The sequence below is a fragment of the Sebastes umbrosus genome, chromosome 15 (genome assembly GCF_015220745.1).
Source record: "Sebastes umbrosus isolate fSebUmb1 chromosome 15, fSebUmb1.pri, whole genome shotgun sequence".
NCBI classification, from domain to species: domain Eukaryota; kingdom Metazoa; phylum Chordata; class Actinopteri; order Perciformes; family Sebastidae; genus Sebastes; species Sebastes umbrosus.
In genome coordinates, this window is record NC_051283.1 from 23,659,780 (window position 1) to 23,673,780 (window position 14,001).

The window sequence follows — 14,001 nt, forward strand, 5'->3', positions numbered from 1 at the left end:
CTTGTTTTATTGGTGCAAATAGTCCCCATCTGTAGATATGTACTTTTTAATGATACAACACACTTGTGTAATTTATAGCAAATTATGTCACGGACCCTCTGGCAGAGTGCCACGGACCCCTGGGGGTCCCCGGATCCCACTTTGAGAATCACTGCTGTACAAGACGCCACCAGTCATTAGACTTTTGATTTTCCCACGTGGATCCTGATGATGCAGAATGACAATCGCCAAAAGTTACCTTTCAGTCAGTATGACGTCATGAGTACTCATCTGGTTAATTTGTAAAAAAGTCAGTGTGAACAGGAGACAGATGAGAATTAAATGCAACAATTTATCATTTTCCCCCCTCGGTCCGAACCAAATGAGCCGAACTACATGTGTGAAGGTATTTAAGTAATTTATGAACCAAAAGATGTCAAACATTTGCTATCTCCAGATTCTCACATGTAAGGAGCTGCAGTTTTTCTCTGTTTTACATAATTATAAATATGATATCTTCCATTGTTGGACTGTTGGTCAGACAAAACAAGCATTTCAAAGAGTTCAGCTCTGGCTCTGAAAAATGTGATTTATTTTTAACTATTTTCTGATATTTTATAAGCCAAATAATGAATCCTAGCTGTACAAATAAGTCTTCAGGCAGATCTGGATGACTTGAGTTTTATCAGTGACAACTGGATGAGCAGTGGAGCATGACATAATTTAGAATGTAATCTATTGGCTCTAAAGAAGTGTGTGTTGATATAGATAAAAGCCTGTGTCTCAATCAATAAGATGTATTGATAATAATGCAGCTTGTTATCTTCCATGGTCCTCCTGTTTGTTATGCTCAGAAATGCTCTTTTCTCCATCTAAAACATTTTCTCCCTCTTGGCATCTTTCATGCTTCCTCTCTCGTCCCTTTCACTCACCTACCTTATTTCTATGGCTGCATTGAAAGATTATAACGTATTAATCCGCCAATTATCTTCTTGATTAATTGAAAGTTGAGTTGTCCACAAAACATCAGAAAATACAATTTCCCAAAGCCCAAGTTTACGTCATCAAATGCCCTTTCATTTTACAATAAATTCTCACATTTAAGAAACTGGAACCATCAATTGTTTGTCTTTTTGTTTGAAAAATCACTGTACAATAGCAGATACATTTTCTGTCGATTGATCGTCATACCGATCACTCTACTCGTGTCTCCCGTTCTTTTCCTTTCTGTCACCAACATCCCTCCTACTCTTTATTTTGCTCAACCTCTCTCTCCCTCTGCCCCCCCTCACTCAGGTATACCCGGGGTTAATGGTGACAGCCGGCCTCATCCACTACATGCTCAACCTGCTCCACATCACCGTCCACATCCGCGACGTGTGTGTCTTTCTGGCGCCGGTGTTCAGCGGTCTGACGGCCATCTCCACCTTCCTGCTGACGCGGGAGCTGTGGAACCAGGGCGCGGGGCTGCTGGCGGCCTGCTTCATCGCCATAGTCCCCGGCTACATCTCACGCTCCGTCGCTGGCTCTTTCGACAATGAGGGCATCGCCATCTTCGCCCTGCAATTCACCTACTACCTCTGGGTATGTACAACGGTCACTTTGATGGAAATACGCAATAAGGAAGAATCTTATTCTACATGAAAATTTCAAAAGGCAGACATGTCATTTTGATGTGGATGTAAACCTCTGATATTGTGTTTCATGTTCAGGTTAAACTTCTCCTTTGTTAGGAATCAGAATAAAGCCTGAAAATATGCTCACTCAGCTTTTTAATCTATTTTAGCTGAAAAGAGAAACATCATCATTTCTATCCCAATAGCGAAGGCTCACTCTGTTCATTTTTAGGGGACGTGCTGTATGTAGCCAGAAAAGAAGCACTATTTTCAATCTTACTTGGTCTCAGATGTTGAATTATTTATCCAGAGGCTTGAAAGGCATGCTGGGCATCTTTGTAGACCATGAGGAACCCAGGAAACAGCACGCTACACTGTAAAACCTTCACAGGAAGATGACCTTTAAGATTAGAATTGAAAACAGGGTCTTCCCTGCCATTATACAGCTTGGGCACAGCGCCTCAACGTTTTTACGCAGCGCCTAAGCCGTACGAATGTAAAAAATAATGTGGAGAGCGTCTGGACGAACCCAACAAACAAAATGGGGGGCTGTAATTATCAATGCAATGTTCACATCCTGCAAAAGCAGGACACATCGCCGATGAGCGAGAATCATCTACCAGTTCACTAATGCGTGATAATAAGCAGTGATAAAACGATGTTCATCACATTAATTGGGTGCCAAATAGCTAAAGTTAGATATTTAGCGAATAAGTACAAGAAGACTGTCTCTTCAGTCTCTTCTTTTTTTTTTTATGATTTTGAAATAGATTTTTTTAATGCCAGAATCAATATACAACTGCTTCATTTGAGTCTATGTGGAGGTAGAAGGAAGTTACCGCTTTTATTATTGTAGTCTGAGTAACGTGACGTCATATCCATTCCGTATCCGTCAACCAAAACAAACTGCAGCGAGCCGAAATAACAAAGCAGAACACGTCGGAGGGTCCACGTGGATACGACCTGCACCCTCACATTTTAAATCCAAACTGGTTAACACTACACATACAGTAAAGTATGCAAACACTTTGGGTTTCATACATTGCCAGGAAAAGCAGAGCTAGACATCACGGCTAAAGCTGCATGCTAACTCTGTCATGGACAGGAAACGTTATCGTACTGCGGTAACGTGAGGTCAAGCCAGCCGTCACTCTCATCCCCCTGGTCTAATCGGCCAACGCTACAACTGTAGAGCACTCATATACAGCATCTCTGACTACATACATGCTGAAAATCAAACATCTTTACTGAGAAGTGTATCATTCAACTTTTTCCCCATGGTCTAATGTTAAAAAAAGGCAACTAAAAATGCAATAAATCGAATCGCAGTACTTATCGAATCACCCAAGTATCGTGATAGTATCTGGAGATTGGTGTATCATCCCAGCCCCTTTAAGTACTACGCCAGTGGTATACATTTTCTCAACACCGTGAATCCGTAACATGCGAGTGTTTTCACATTAGGTCATCGACCATATGCACCGCCGTCATCGCCATCAGTCTATTGGCCCAGAGCAGTGCAAAATAAATCAATAACACAACAAGAGCTAGTAACACACCTGATGCAACTCAGCAGCCCTCACTGTTGGATCAGGACTAGAGTATCAGCTGGTTCAGGTGTGCAAGAGCAGAGAGAAGTGGAAAATGGGCAGGTAGCGGTGCCTTAAGGTAAAAACTTTTTGGAAATCTCTCGGGTTAAGGGTTGAACAGCCCCCCCTCCCAATCTCCAAGTAAACATAGCGGGTTCACCTGCAGTATCTGCCTACAGGGTCGCTGACATTGTTGAATTTGCACCCATCACTGTTCTCATCAAGGTCAGGTTTATTTTGTATGTAGCGAAACTATTTTTCCTTCAGCGATTTAAAACCTAGTTTGTCCAGGTTCTCCTTGTAGGTAGACCTTGACGGAATAAAATAAATTCCACAGATGAGTAGAAACGTGTTCTTTTTTTTTGAACATAGCTTGGATCTTTGCAGGAACCACAATGCAAACATTTTTTTTGAAATAGTCTTCGACAGTAGGTGGAAGAAAAGATGAAACAGACTTTTCACTGTACCTCAGTGTGTCCACTCCTTTCAGTTGCATCAGCAGCTGCCTTACAGCCCCGCAGACATCTTACTATGAATGCCTCTCGTGTGTGTGTATGTGTATGTGTGTATGTGTGTCTTTGTGTGAAATTGAACAGCTCTGCTTTCATTATTGGAGTTGACCTTGACAGGTATTGAGGAGTTTTTTCATTCTGTATTGAGCTGTATTACATGCTTTATTTTTTACTTTTAAACTCAGACAGACGACGATTGAAGTGGAAAGGAAACTTGAGATAGAAAATATTTTCAGATAACTAGTTTCAATGGAAATAAGCTTTCTCCTGACATTGAAGAGGTTAACATCAATAGATTAAGGCGCAGCGCAATTTACATATGAATAGCCCATATACAAAGCAACGTACAAATAAGATGCAATCCAAGTTACAGTAGATCAAGAAGAAGACTTTGAGAATAAGTGCCTCAATATTCAGTTCCACGTTCCACCTGACACGAGGCTCGTTGGTTACATTTAAAAGGGAACAAAGGCCATTTTTAAAGCACTGATATTATTCTGGATACTGGCTATATAACATGATGGGGAAAAAACACTGCGACTTGCTCATGTACGCGCATATTGCGAGAGTGTGCGCCGGGAAACCACAAGGTTGCAGCGCCATCATGGTAAACAGCAACTGCCTGTCAATAGCAATATGAATGTATAGAATTTCAACAACATTTTGCAAAATAAATAAACTTGCTGTCACTTTCTGAATCTATTAAATGTTAACAATAAACACTTACACTCACCGGCCACTTTATTAGTTACACCTTGCTAGTACAGGGTGGTCTTCTGCTGCTGTAGCCCATCTGCTTGAAGGTTGGACGTGTTGTGCGTTCAGAGATGGTATTCTGCATACCTTGGTTGTAACGAGTGGTTATTTGAATTACTGTTGCCTTTCTATCATCTCCAACCACTCTGCCCATTCTCCTCTGACATCAACAAAGCATTTCCGTTCACACAACTGCTGCTCGCTGGATATTTTCTCTTTTACGGACCATTCTCTGTAAACCCTAGAGATGGTTGTGCGTGAAAATCCCAGTAGATCAGCAGTTTTTGAAATACTCAGACCAGCCCGTCTGGCACCAACAACCATGCCACGTTCAAAGTCACTTAAATCCCCTTTCTTCCCCATTCTGATGCTCGGTTTGAACTTCAGCAAGTCGTCTTCACCACGTCTAGATGACGTAATGCATTGAGTTGCTGCCATGTGATTGGCTGATTAGCTATTTGTGTTAACAAGCAATTGAACAGGTGTGCCTAATAAAGTGGCCGGTGAGTGTATAAGACAAGGAAACTGTGTCATACCTTTCCGACTTCTTAGGAGTTAGAGTTTATGCAAGCGCTGTCCACTGGAACGGCAGTAGTCCATGACAGGATTTCAGCGCATGTTGTGACGGTCATCCCACGGCTAGCGATCATGCTAGCGACAGGCACGGCATACTGATAGCTCACTGCTGGGGTGCCCTTGAGCAAGGCACAGATCCCCTTAAAACTGCTCCCCGGGCACTGTAGAGTAACTGCCTATTGCTCCTAATATAATAGGATGGCTGAAAAAAAACAGTAGCTTAATTTCACTGTGCTGTGCGGTGTACAATGTGTGACAATGAGTGGATTAACATTTATATTTACATTTTGGACCATTACCAGAGGTTTTACTGTTCATGCTGGCAGCAGTGGACTTGAAAGACATGGATTTCTAACATTCATGTTCTCCTGTCACGGAGAACATTCGATTAAAGGAATAGATGCGATGTTATAACGGTTAAAAGTAATCTTGTTTCTGCTACTGACGTTAGAGAGGATTACTGGAGGGGGAATTCTAAGAGCATGGTCATCACTGCCTATCATTAGAGCACCGTAGGTATATTCCTTATTTATACAATTTCCTGTCATCTCATGGAGTGTATAATGATTTTTCTATTAACAAAATTGCCTCGCGTTCCTGTAGACTGCAGTGATAGAATATAAAAGTAAGAGGTTACGGTGACGCAATTACAGTCATCACTGTGAAAGAATTTCACACCTGCATGGTTAACATGAACAGGAGCAGGTGTCGAATGAATATAGACGTTTTAAAAGGGAGTCCACATTTAATATTGTCGGATCACATCGATGTAAAAGAGTTCAAGAAGAAGAAGATTGAATTGATTGTAAGGAAGTGATCTGCAATTAGCGGCTTGCACAGGCCTTGTTAACCTGCAAGGAGCCAGCCGCCTCCACTCGCAACGCCTCCTTACAAACACGCCTGCAGCAGTGAAATAATGTTATATAATTGGAAATTATTCATCCTTATTGCTTGGCTGTAAACATAAGCAATTGTAGTTAACCCTAAGAGACACAGGGGTACAAGGGATCTTTAGGGGGAGATAGCAGGTCAGCAGTAGATGTCACATAGAAGTGGTGTACATCACCTGAAAGCTGGGAGCCTGAAGATGAATTTGAGATGCAGCTCAGCAATTTTTGGGTTGATACCATTTGTTACACAGATTTGGTGCCAATTTAAAAAAACAAATTTACCACTCGAGAATTGATCAAAATGATCAATAATTCCTCCAAAATACCACATTAAGACAACAAGACCTTGAGGAACACCACAGAAAAAGCCATTCTGTGATTTGGTATCAAAAACGTTTGACATTTGGAGATTTCTGCTAGAACTGCATATTTTGGCGATTGGATGGTGAGCATATCTGTTCTGCAAACTGCTCAGAAACTCCCTTATTGGCAATCTGCCTAGGAAAGCCATCCATCCTCTGAATCCCCTAGATCTCTAGTTTGGGGCTATAAGGTTTCACAAGGCTGTGATTATCCTAGAGGTCACCACAGGTCATTTTATACAGCGAGGTCAAGTATCAAAAAATGATCTCACTATATAAAATGGTTACTATGGGGACTAACATCACACATGAATATTATTGGGCTCATTGGCTCCACAAGAGTCTCAGCTTTACACTGATACCCAATTTATACAATTCCAAGACTGTTAAGGGACCCCGGTATGCAGAAAACCATTTTTAGAATAGGCGAAAATAACACATTTATACACGTAGGTTATCATCATATAGTTTGATATGATACCAGTGTCTTCACTCTAGCTTTAAGAATCTGCTACAGCCTCTTAAAGACTAAGAGTAATGTCGGACAGAATTGGCGGCGATCCCACGGGTCTCAGAGGGTTAACACTATAATTAGTCATCTTTATTTTTGGCTTTAAACAATACATTAGACAAATATTAAGAACAGATCATTGTTTTACTCCTTTTATAAAGCTTCTTTGTGTCTTCCTCTTCTTTGCATTGCTCCCGCTGCTCAGTTTTCTTTGCCAAATGACATTACATTTTTTTTTTTTTTTTTTAGCTCAGAAGCTTTGGGTATTATCTACAAAAGATTATTACATTATAGGACGCTGCAATCCTATTGGAGACTCGTGCAAATAAGCCACATGTCTGTCACTGACCAACTGTATCTGCGTAGTTGTAGGGAGACGTATCGTCCATGGTCGGCTCACATCAACTGTGCCAGAGTTACAGAGATAAGGCAGGCAAATGAAGCTCCAGTTTTATTTAAACTACATTGATAATTTTTTAATTATACCCGCAGCGTTCAAACATGACCGCCTGCAGCTGTTAAAGAGTACCATCACAGCTCGGAACGGAGCGAGACCCGCAGGATTCCCACATTTATGCAGACATGTATTTGGAGGCCATACAACGCTGCTCATCAGCATTCAGTATAAGTGTTCTGTCTTAGCTGTTTTACTTACTGCACAGCACACAGTAACAGATTCAGGCTGCACTTAACCCTAAACTATCCACGCAACAAAATGCAAAGACATGCTTTCCCGGTCGTCAGATGTTTAATTGGTAAACACGGAAATCGAGGCTGTCACTTTGTGTTATTCAAATCACCAGTGTGTGCATAACGATGTCTCTTTGTAAGGGGCTTCAAATGAAACGTATAGATGTTGTGTATGCTGCAAAACTCTTGATGTGCATACTGGTTGGCAATTAAAAAATGGAAACGGCAGCTGTAAAAGGCAGCATCAACATTTTGTGCTTTATGTCTTCAGTTTTTTCAGGTCTTTACTTCTTTTGGTTTTCCATTTTAATTTAAATCTGTTTTAATTTAAACTCTAAAATGTAGAGGTCTTCTGTTTCCAGGTTTAATTTAGATACACCAGCGCAGGGGCCCGTTCGGGGCGTGGTTGTTCTGAGTGGGCCGATTGCTTGGCCCCCGGAAGAGCTGCTTTCAGCGTTGTCGAGAATCGCTCATTGCTCATTGCTCATTGCTCATTGCTTGTTGACTCCAGGGAAGAGAAAAGGAGTTTGGTTGTAACGTTAGTATATTCAGCATCCAACAGTAAAAGTGAACTGCAGTTACGAGCCTGATATGCTGAGTATTGCGAGAAGATATATTTCGTTTTATTACCTTTTTCAACTGCAATTTATGCAGTTACAGACAATTTTTCCTTGCCATAATTTTGCGTAACTTCGGATCGCTACTTAGCCTTCTTTCCGACAAGATAACATGACATGGTTGGTGCCGGTCGATTCCTCAGGTTTTCTAGTTAGATGTGATACCAGTGTTCACTCTAGCATTAAGACTGACCCCGCTACAACCTCTGAAAGACAGAATAGCGGCTGAGCCCGCTGTAGGGCCGTCGGATTGTTAAGGGTGTTAATAGTTTATATAATAAAAGATCGATACTTGACGTCCGTGTATCGATACAATATTGCGATTTTATGCTGTATCGATTTTCCCCCCCACCCTTACTGCATGTCCTTGGGTCCCGAACAATACACCCACCAAGTGTGAAGCAGATTGGATGAACTGTTCTCGAGATATGAGAAGGACATATCCACATACGGACAGACAGAGATTCCTTGCTCTAAAGTTGTTCTATAATTTAACTATTTGACATTCAATGGTAAAAAAAACTGCAGACACACATTTGTTTTAAGGGAGTGGCGGGCCATGTTAGACAGGCTGTTGGACAGGAAAACCGTCTAACTGTCCTCATCCATGCGGTTTCAGTTCAGTTTCATTATGCTTTGCTACAGGGAGTGAGTGTTAATAGTAGCTCGTAGGCTATTTGTCCAATTTTTATTTCACCTTCAAGGCGTTGATTTCCCTTTATGCTTGAGCGTATAGACACGCTGCGCGGTGGAGGCTTTCATCCAGGTGGAAGTAGTGATGCAGGTATTTCGTCATGCCATGCCTCACCGCCGTTTGTCACAGAGTAACAAGCTTGGAAGCACAGTTGCCGCCGGGTTGGAAGGGAGCTTTTATCAGTCCAAGGATTCAGCCATCCCAGTTTATGTCACTTTGTCAAATCGTGCATGGACGCATGTCTACATGTGGTTAGTTTCATGGTAGTATTACTCACCAGGCTCGAGCTCGCGGACAACTCGCTCACTGCCGCTGATCTGGCAATGACCTACAGTCTGGTGTCCAGGTGGCTGGCTGAGCATGCCTGTTGTGTTTACAGTCCTGATACATCACACCTGTCTGTGTACTGGCTCAGCAGAGAGAAACCAAACAGCTGATCAGTGGGAGAGTTTACATCCTTCAACATACAGCGCTAGACAACTCACATTTGTCTATACCAAAACAAAAACGGACATCCATCAAGACAGTTTTCTTTGCGAATTTACTATTAGGGCTGTCAATCGATTAAAATAGTTAATCGCGATTAATCACATATTTTTATCTGTTCAAAATGTACCTTTTAAGGGAGATTTATCAAGTATTTAATACTCTTATCAACACGGGAGTGGGCCATTATGCTTGCTTTATGCAAATGTATGTATATATTTATTATTGAAAATCGATTAACAGCATAAAACAATGACAAATATTGTCCAGAAACCCTCACAGGTACTGCATTTAGCATAAAAAAATATGCTCAAATCATAACAGCAAACTGCAGCCCAACAGGCAACAACAGCTGTCAGTGTGCTGACTTGACTATGACTTGCCCAAAACTGCATGTGATTATCATAAAGTGGGCATGTCTGTAAGGGGGAGACTCGTGGGCATCCATAGAACCCATTTCCATTCACATATATTAAGGTCAGAGCTCAAGGGACCCCTTTGAAGATGGCCATGCCAGTTTTTCTTCGCCAAAATTTAGCCTAAGTTTGGAGCGCTATTTAACCTCCTTCTCGACAAGCTAGTATGACATGGTTGGTACCAATGGATACCTTAGGTTTTCTAGTTTCATATGATGCAGGTATCTTATCCCTTGTTGTGATAATGCATTAAAGAAATCAGTGGCGTTAAGACAAATTTGCGTTATCTCGTTATAATCGCTTTAACTTTGACAGCCATATTTACTATATATTGAAATGTGTGCAGAAAGAGCAGGGAAACAAAGGGATGTCCGAATAGTTTTTGTTGAGATGAGACAGTTGGGCAACAAGGACTCCGAACTCTGCATAGCTGCAGACAAGTGAACTGTATTAAGGGTGAACTTGAGGTGAGCTGTCTCTACATTGAAATCTGGATGAGCTGCATTATGAAATAGTCCCTACTCCCTGCTCTCTAAAAAAAGATGTTTTCTTGCCGTTTTCACTCTTAGATTTTGAAAAGATTATTTCTGCTCGCATGTGATGTTGACTTTCCCAATTCCAACTCTTATATATGTTTGAAATAATATGGATAAATCATGGCAGATCATGACGCCCAAATCATAATTATAATCTGCCTAATTTGTCAGCCTCTTAGACGGGTACATTTCTTATTTTCACAGCAGTTATTATATAACCTTTTATCGGACATTTGGCCCTTTTTTTTTTTAAACGTTCATCCTTATCCATCCAATGTATTATTTTCCAAATACATCTGAGATGTCTTCCCCCTGTGTCCATCTGAAATCGTTTTTTAACTCTGCAGGAGTCCCCAAAATTCACCATTTAATTTTCAGGACCCATCCAAAAAACTGCCACCATAACCATTTGTCTCCCACCAGGAAATGTGTATTAGGGGGTGTGTTGGGGGACATCTGTTTGTCTCTGCGCTATTATAATGGCCTCTTGTCATCTTGCGTGTATGGACAATACATCTCAAAGTGAGGCAGGTGTTCCTCGCAGCAGCCATCACTGCCTCTTAAGGTGATGTGTCATCAGCGAAGCGCTGCCATCGAGAAAAAAAAAAAATCCCTCTCCACTCACCTACCACCTCTCACACGCTCCGTTCTATTTGGCAAGCGCCCTGAAAAACAATCATCTCGGCCATGCACCACTGCTTCCCATTATCGGTCTCATTTACCCACATTTGTCTTTTGCGTTTCCCTTTCCTCCGCTCCGTCTTTCTTCCATCTCGTCTCCCTTTAATTGTCTTTGTCTTCTTTTGTCCCTGCCATTGTTTTGCTCTAGCAGTGCTCTGCGTTCTGACTCTTCTTCCTTGTTCTTCCCACCTTGCTCTTTCTTCCTGTATGTCATTATTGCTCGTTCCTTTTCCTTGTGTGTCTCTTTACCCCCCGTCCTCTCCTCCACGTGGCAGGAAACGCACAGAGCCTCTCTCTCAACGCTCAGCCCAATCTTCATTATCCAACTCCTTCATTTTATCCGCTAATAACCCATTCAACTCCACTCGCTTAATCTCTGTGTTTACCCCCTCCCAACACACTCACACACACTCACACTCTTGCACACCCTCCCATAATCTATAATTGAATCCTCTCACACCCAGGAGAGCTGCTCTTTTTAACACCGCAGCTCTTCATAACATGAATACACACACACACACACACACATAGAGTAGCACTGCCTCCCCCCCCTTGCTCTAACCTCGTGCACCGTGCCTACATTGTTGTAACAGTAATTCCGCTCTTTCTCTCGGCTCCCATTTAATTAGCTGGACTGGTATCACACTGTGTGACTTCTGTGACTTGACAAAGAGAGTGGAGGCTGGGAGGGCGGTTGGCAGAGGCGGTTATGGTGGCACCAGTTGAACATGTATATGCTACCTTTGGCCCAGCTTGAGTGGGAATATTGTCTGAGGATAACACAGCGGCTTGTGCAGTTAAGCCTCGGTTATACTCCCAAACAAACGTGCACATTAAAATACATTTTTTATCGCCACATACATACATGAAGTTTGACCTCTGCATTTAACCCATCCTCATTTAGGAGCAGTGGGCTCCTGTAAAGCACCCGGGGAGCAACTTAGGGTTCAGTTTCTCGATCAAGAACACTTAAACATGCAGAAAGGAGGAGCCGGGATCGAACCGCTAACCTTGTGATTAAAGGAAGACCCGCTCTAACCCTTGAGCCACAGCCACTCGCAAGCGTGGTGGCTGTGCGAACAAGTTCACAGGGTCACAACAAATTGGCGGTATGCGGACGTCGGCACAGAACCTACGAGTACACCCGCTGATGACGGAAATTACGTCACGCAGACCCTCGCTGCATTCACACCAAATCAGGCAGTGCAGCGATTAGCGCGGGGTTGTGCGGCGGTATGGGAGTGTCGCTTAAATGGCCCATTTGTGTGACGCCATGGTGCTAGTATGCCGGGTCCTACAAGTGATTGTCTGTCTGCACCATTGTGTTTCGGTCAGTCATGTTGTTCTCTTTCCCGTGGCCATCTTTCGGTCTGATTGCCAGTTACGCGATTGGCCATCGTAAGGTGATGTCAGGTTGTGTTTCTCCAAAAAAGTGAATCTGTTTCAATTTATCGCCTCTGCGCTATTTTTGGCATCCCCTGAGGTCCCCACCGCCACAGCCTAAAAAAAAAATAATGTTTTCACTGCAATGTCTGATTTTGTGTGAATGCAGCCTAACTGTTGTTATCCTAATCTGTCATCAAGTTTATTTTCACTCTTTAACAAAAAAAAAGAAAGACTCAACATGGAGCTATTTGGGAAAAGTGTTGGTGGTTGTGCCTTTGGCAACGTAAGCTCTGTTGCCAGGTTACACCAAGCTAATGCAGTCTAATAAAACAGCCCTGCAATAAATCTCACTTTCATTCCTTTATGATTTATTGCAGGACTGTTGTATTAGACTGCATTATACAGTAAATGTAGCTCTATGTATAAGAACTCAATACACTTAAAAACAAAAGAAAACAGTGTCTCTCCATACTGGACTTACAGGACCAGCAACTTGGCTGAAAAACAATGGGTCATTTGGCCTGTAATTGTTACTAGTCAGTGGCCAGCGCATGTAATATCAAAATCACCCCATCTCCCGAGAGAAATAAATCTCACCTGAATGGGGCTTTAGTGCTGTTGACCCAAACAGAGCAACAAAGCCCTAAAACAACAAAAGTTTCCCACCTTCTTAAAGGAGAGAATGATAATCAGGTCAGCGCAGACCTACTTACTGTGGCTGACCTCAACACATAGGGAAAGCACTGCTTGAGGACAGTTTATTTTTGTATTTCTGCATGCACTGACGGTATGAAGCAGCGTCGGTGTGTCTATGTGCAGTTAATTGATCCAGCGTCTGTCTGTGAGGCTCTGCTGGGTATTTGGGCGAGGTGAGACCACCTTGGTCCAGCGATCATTGATTCACCCCCGTGAGCAAATCCCAGGCATTGTTGGATGTGATCAAGCTTCTTGGCAAACCTCCCCTACCCCCGTTGTTCTCTCCTTGAGTTTGATGATTCGAACGAGCACCGTTAAGTGCGTCTGTGTCTGCGCTCGCAACTTTTTCATTATCTCAGTGTGTTTTGAAATGTTAATGTGCACACTTGCCTGCTTTATCGGCCTGTGGCGGGGAAGGAAAGCTTGTTTACAAGATGTTCGCGTTGGTCTAGTCTGAACTGCTCTCCTGTCATCCGCCGCTCTCTCCACAGCTGGCTGTTCCACATCTGCTATGATCATTAAACTGTGATCATTAAAATGTGTTTTTAAAGACGCACAAAATCTGAATGTTTTTTTAGCACTTTTATCCATTTTCATATTCCATTAGATTCAAAATAAATGTCTTAAGTAGCTCTTAAATGTGGTGAATCACAGTGTAAACAGAGCTGTCAATGAGACTATGATGTCTCAGCAAACAGAGTGCAGCTGTAGTATAGACGACAGCCAGCACTCCGGATTAAATTTTTGTATCTGTAATTGAAGGAGAACATCATGTCATTATCACAGGGAATGTGCATCCTAGGGCGATGTAGTTTCTAATGTCCCTGATACACAAACTGTGGGTCTGCATGTCTTATTTGATGTTGAAGCATAATGGATGTATTCTTAACATACCGCTTTCTCTCTCGTAGGTGAAGTCAGTGAAGACGGGCTCTGTATTCTGGACCATTGGCTGCTGTCTCTCCTATTTCTACATGGTGAGAAGAGTTACACAAACACATACATACA

At 42.3% G+C, this 14,001-nt stretch overlaps 1 protein-coding gene across 1 annotated transcript in view; it reads left to right on the top strand.

Moving 5' to 3' along the window:
* Positions 1-14,001, top strand: part of LOC119502781 (dolichyl-diphosphooligosaccharide--protein glycosyltransferase subunit STT3B) — a 103,660-nt gene that overhangs the window by 52,817 nt on the left and 36,842 nt on the right. The window contains exons 3-4 of the mRNA XM_037793980.1: positions 1,276-1,563; positions 13,905-13,970. Coding sequence (XP_037649908.1) covers positions 1,276-1,563; positions 13,905-13,970 — 354 coding nt within the window. The remainder of the gene's footprint in view (positions 1-1,275; positions 1,564-13,904; positions 13,971-14,001) is intronic.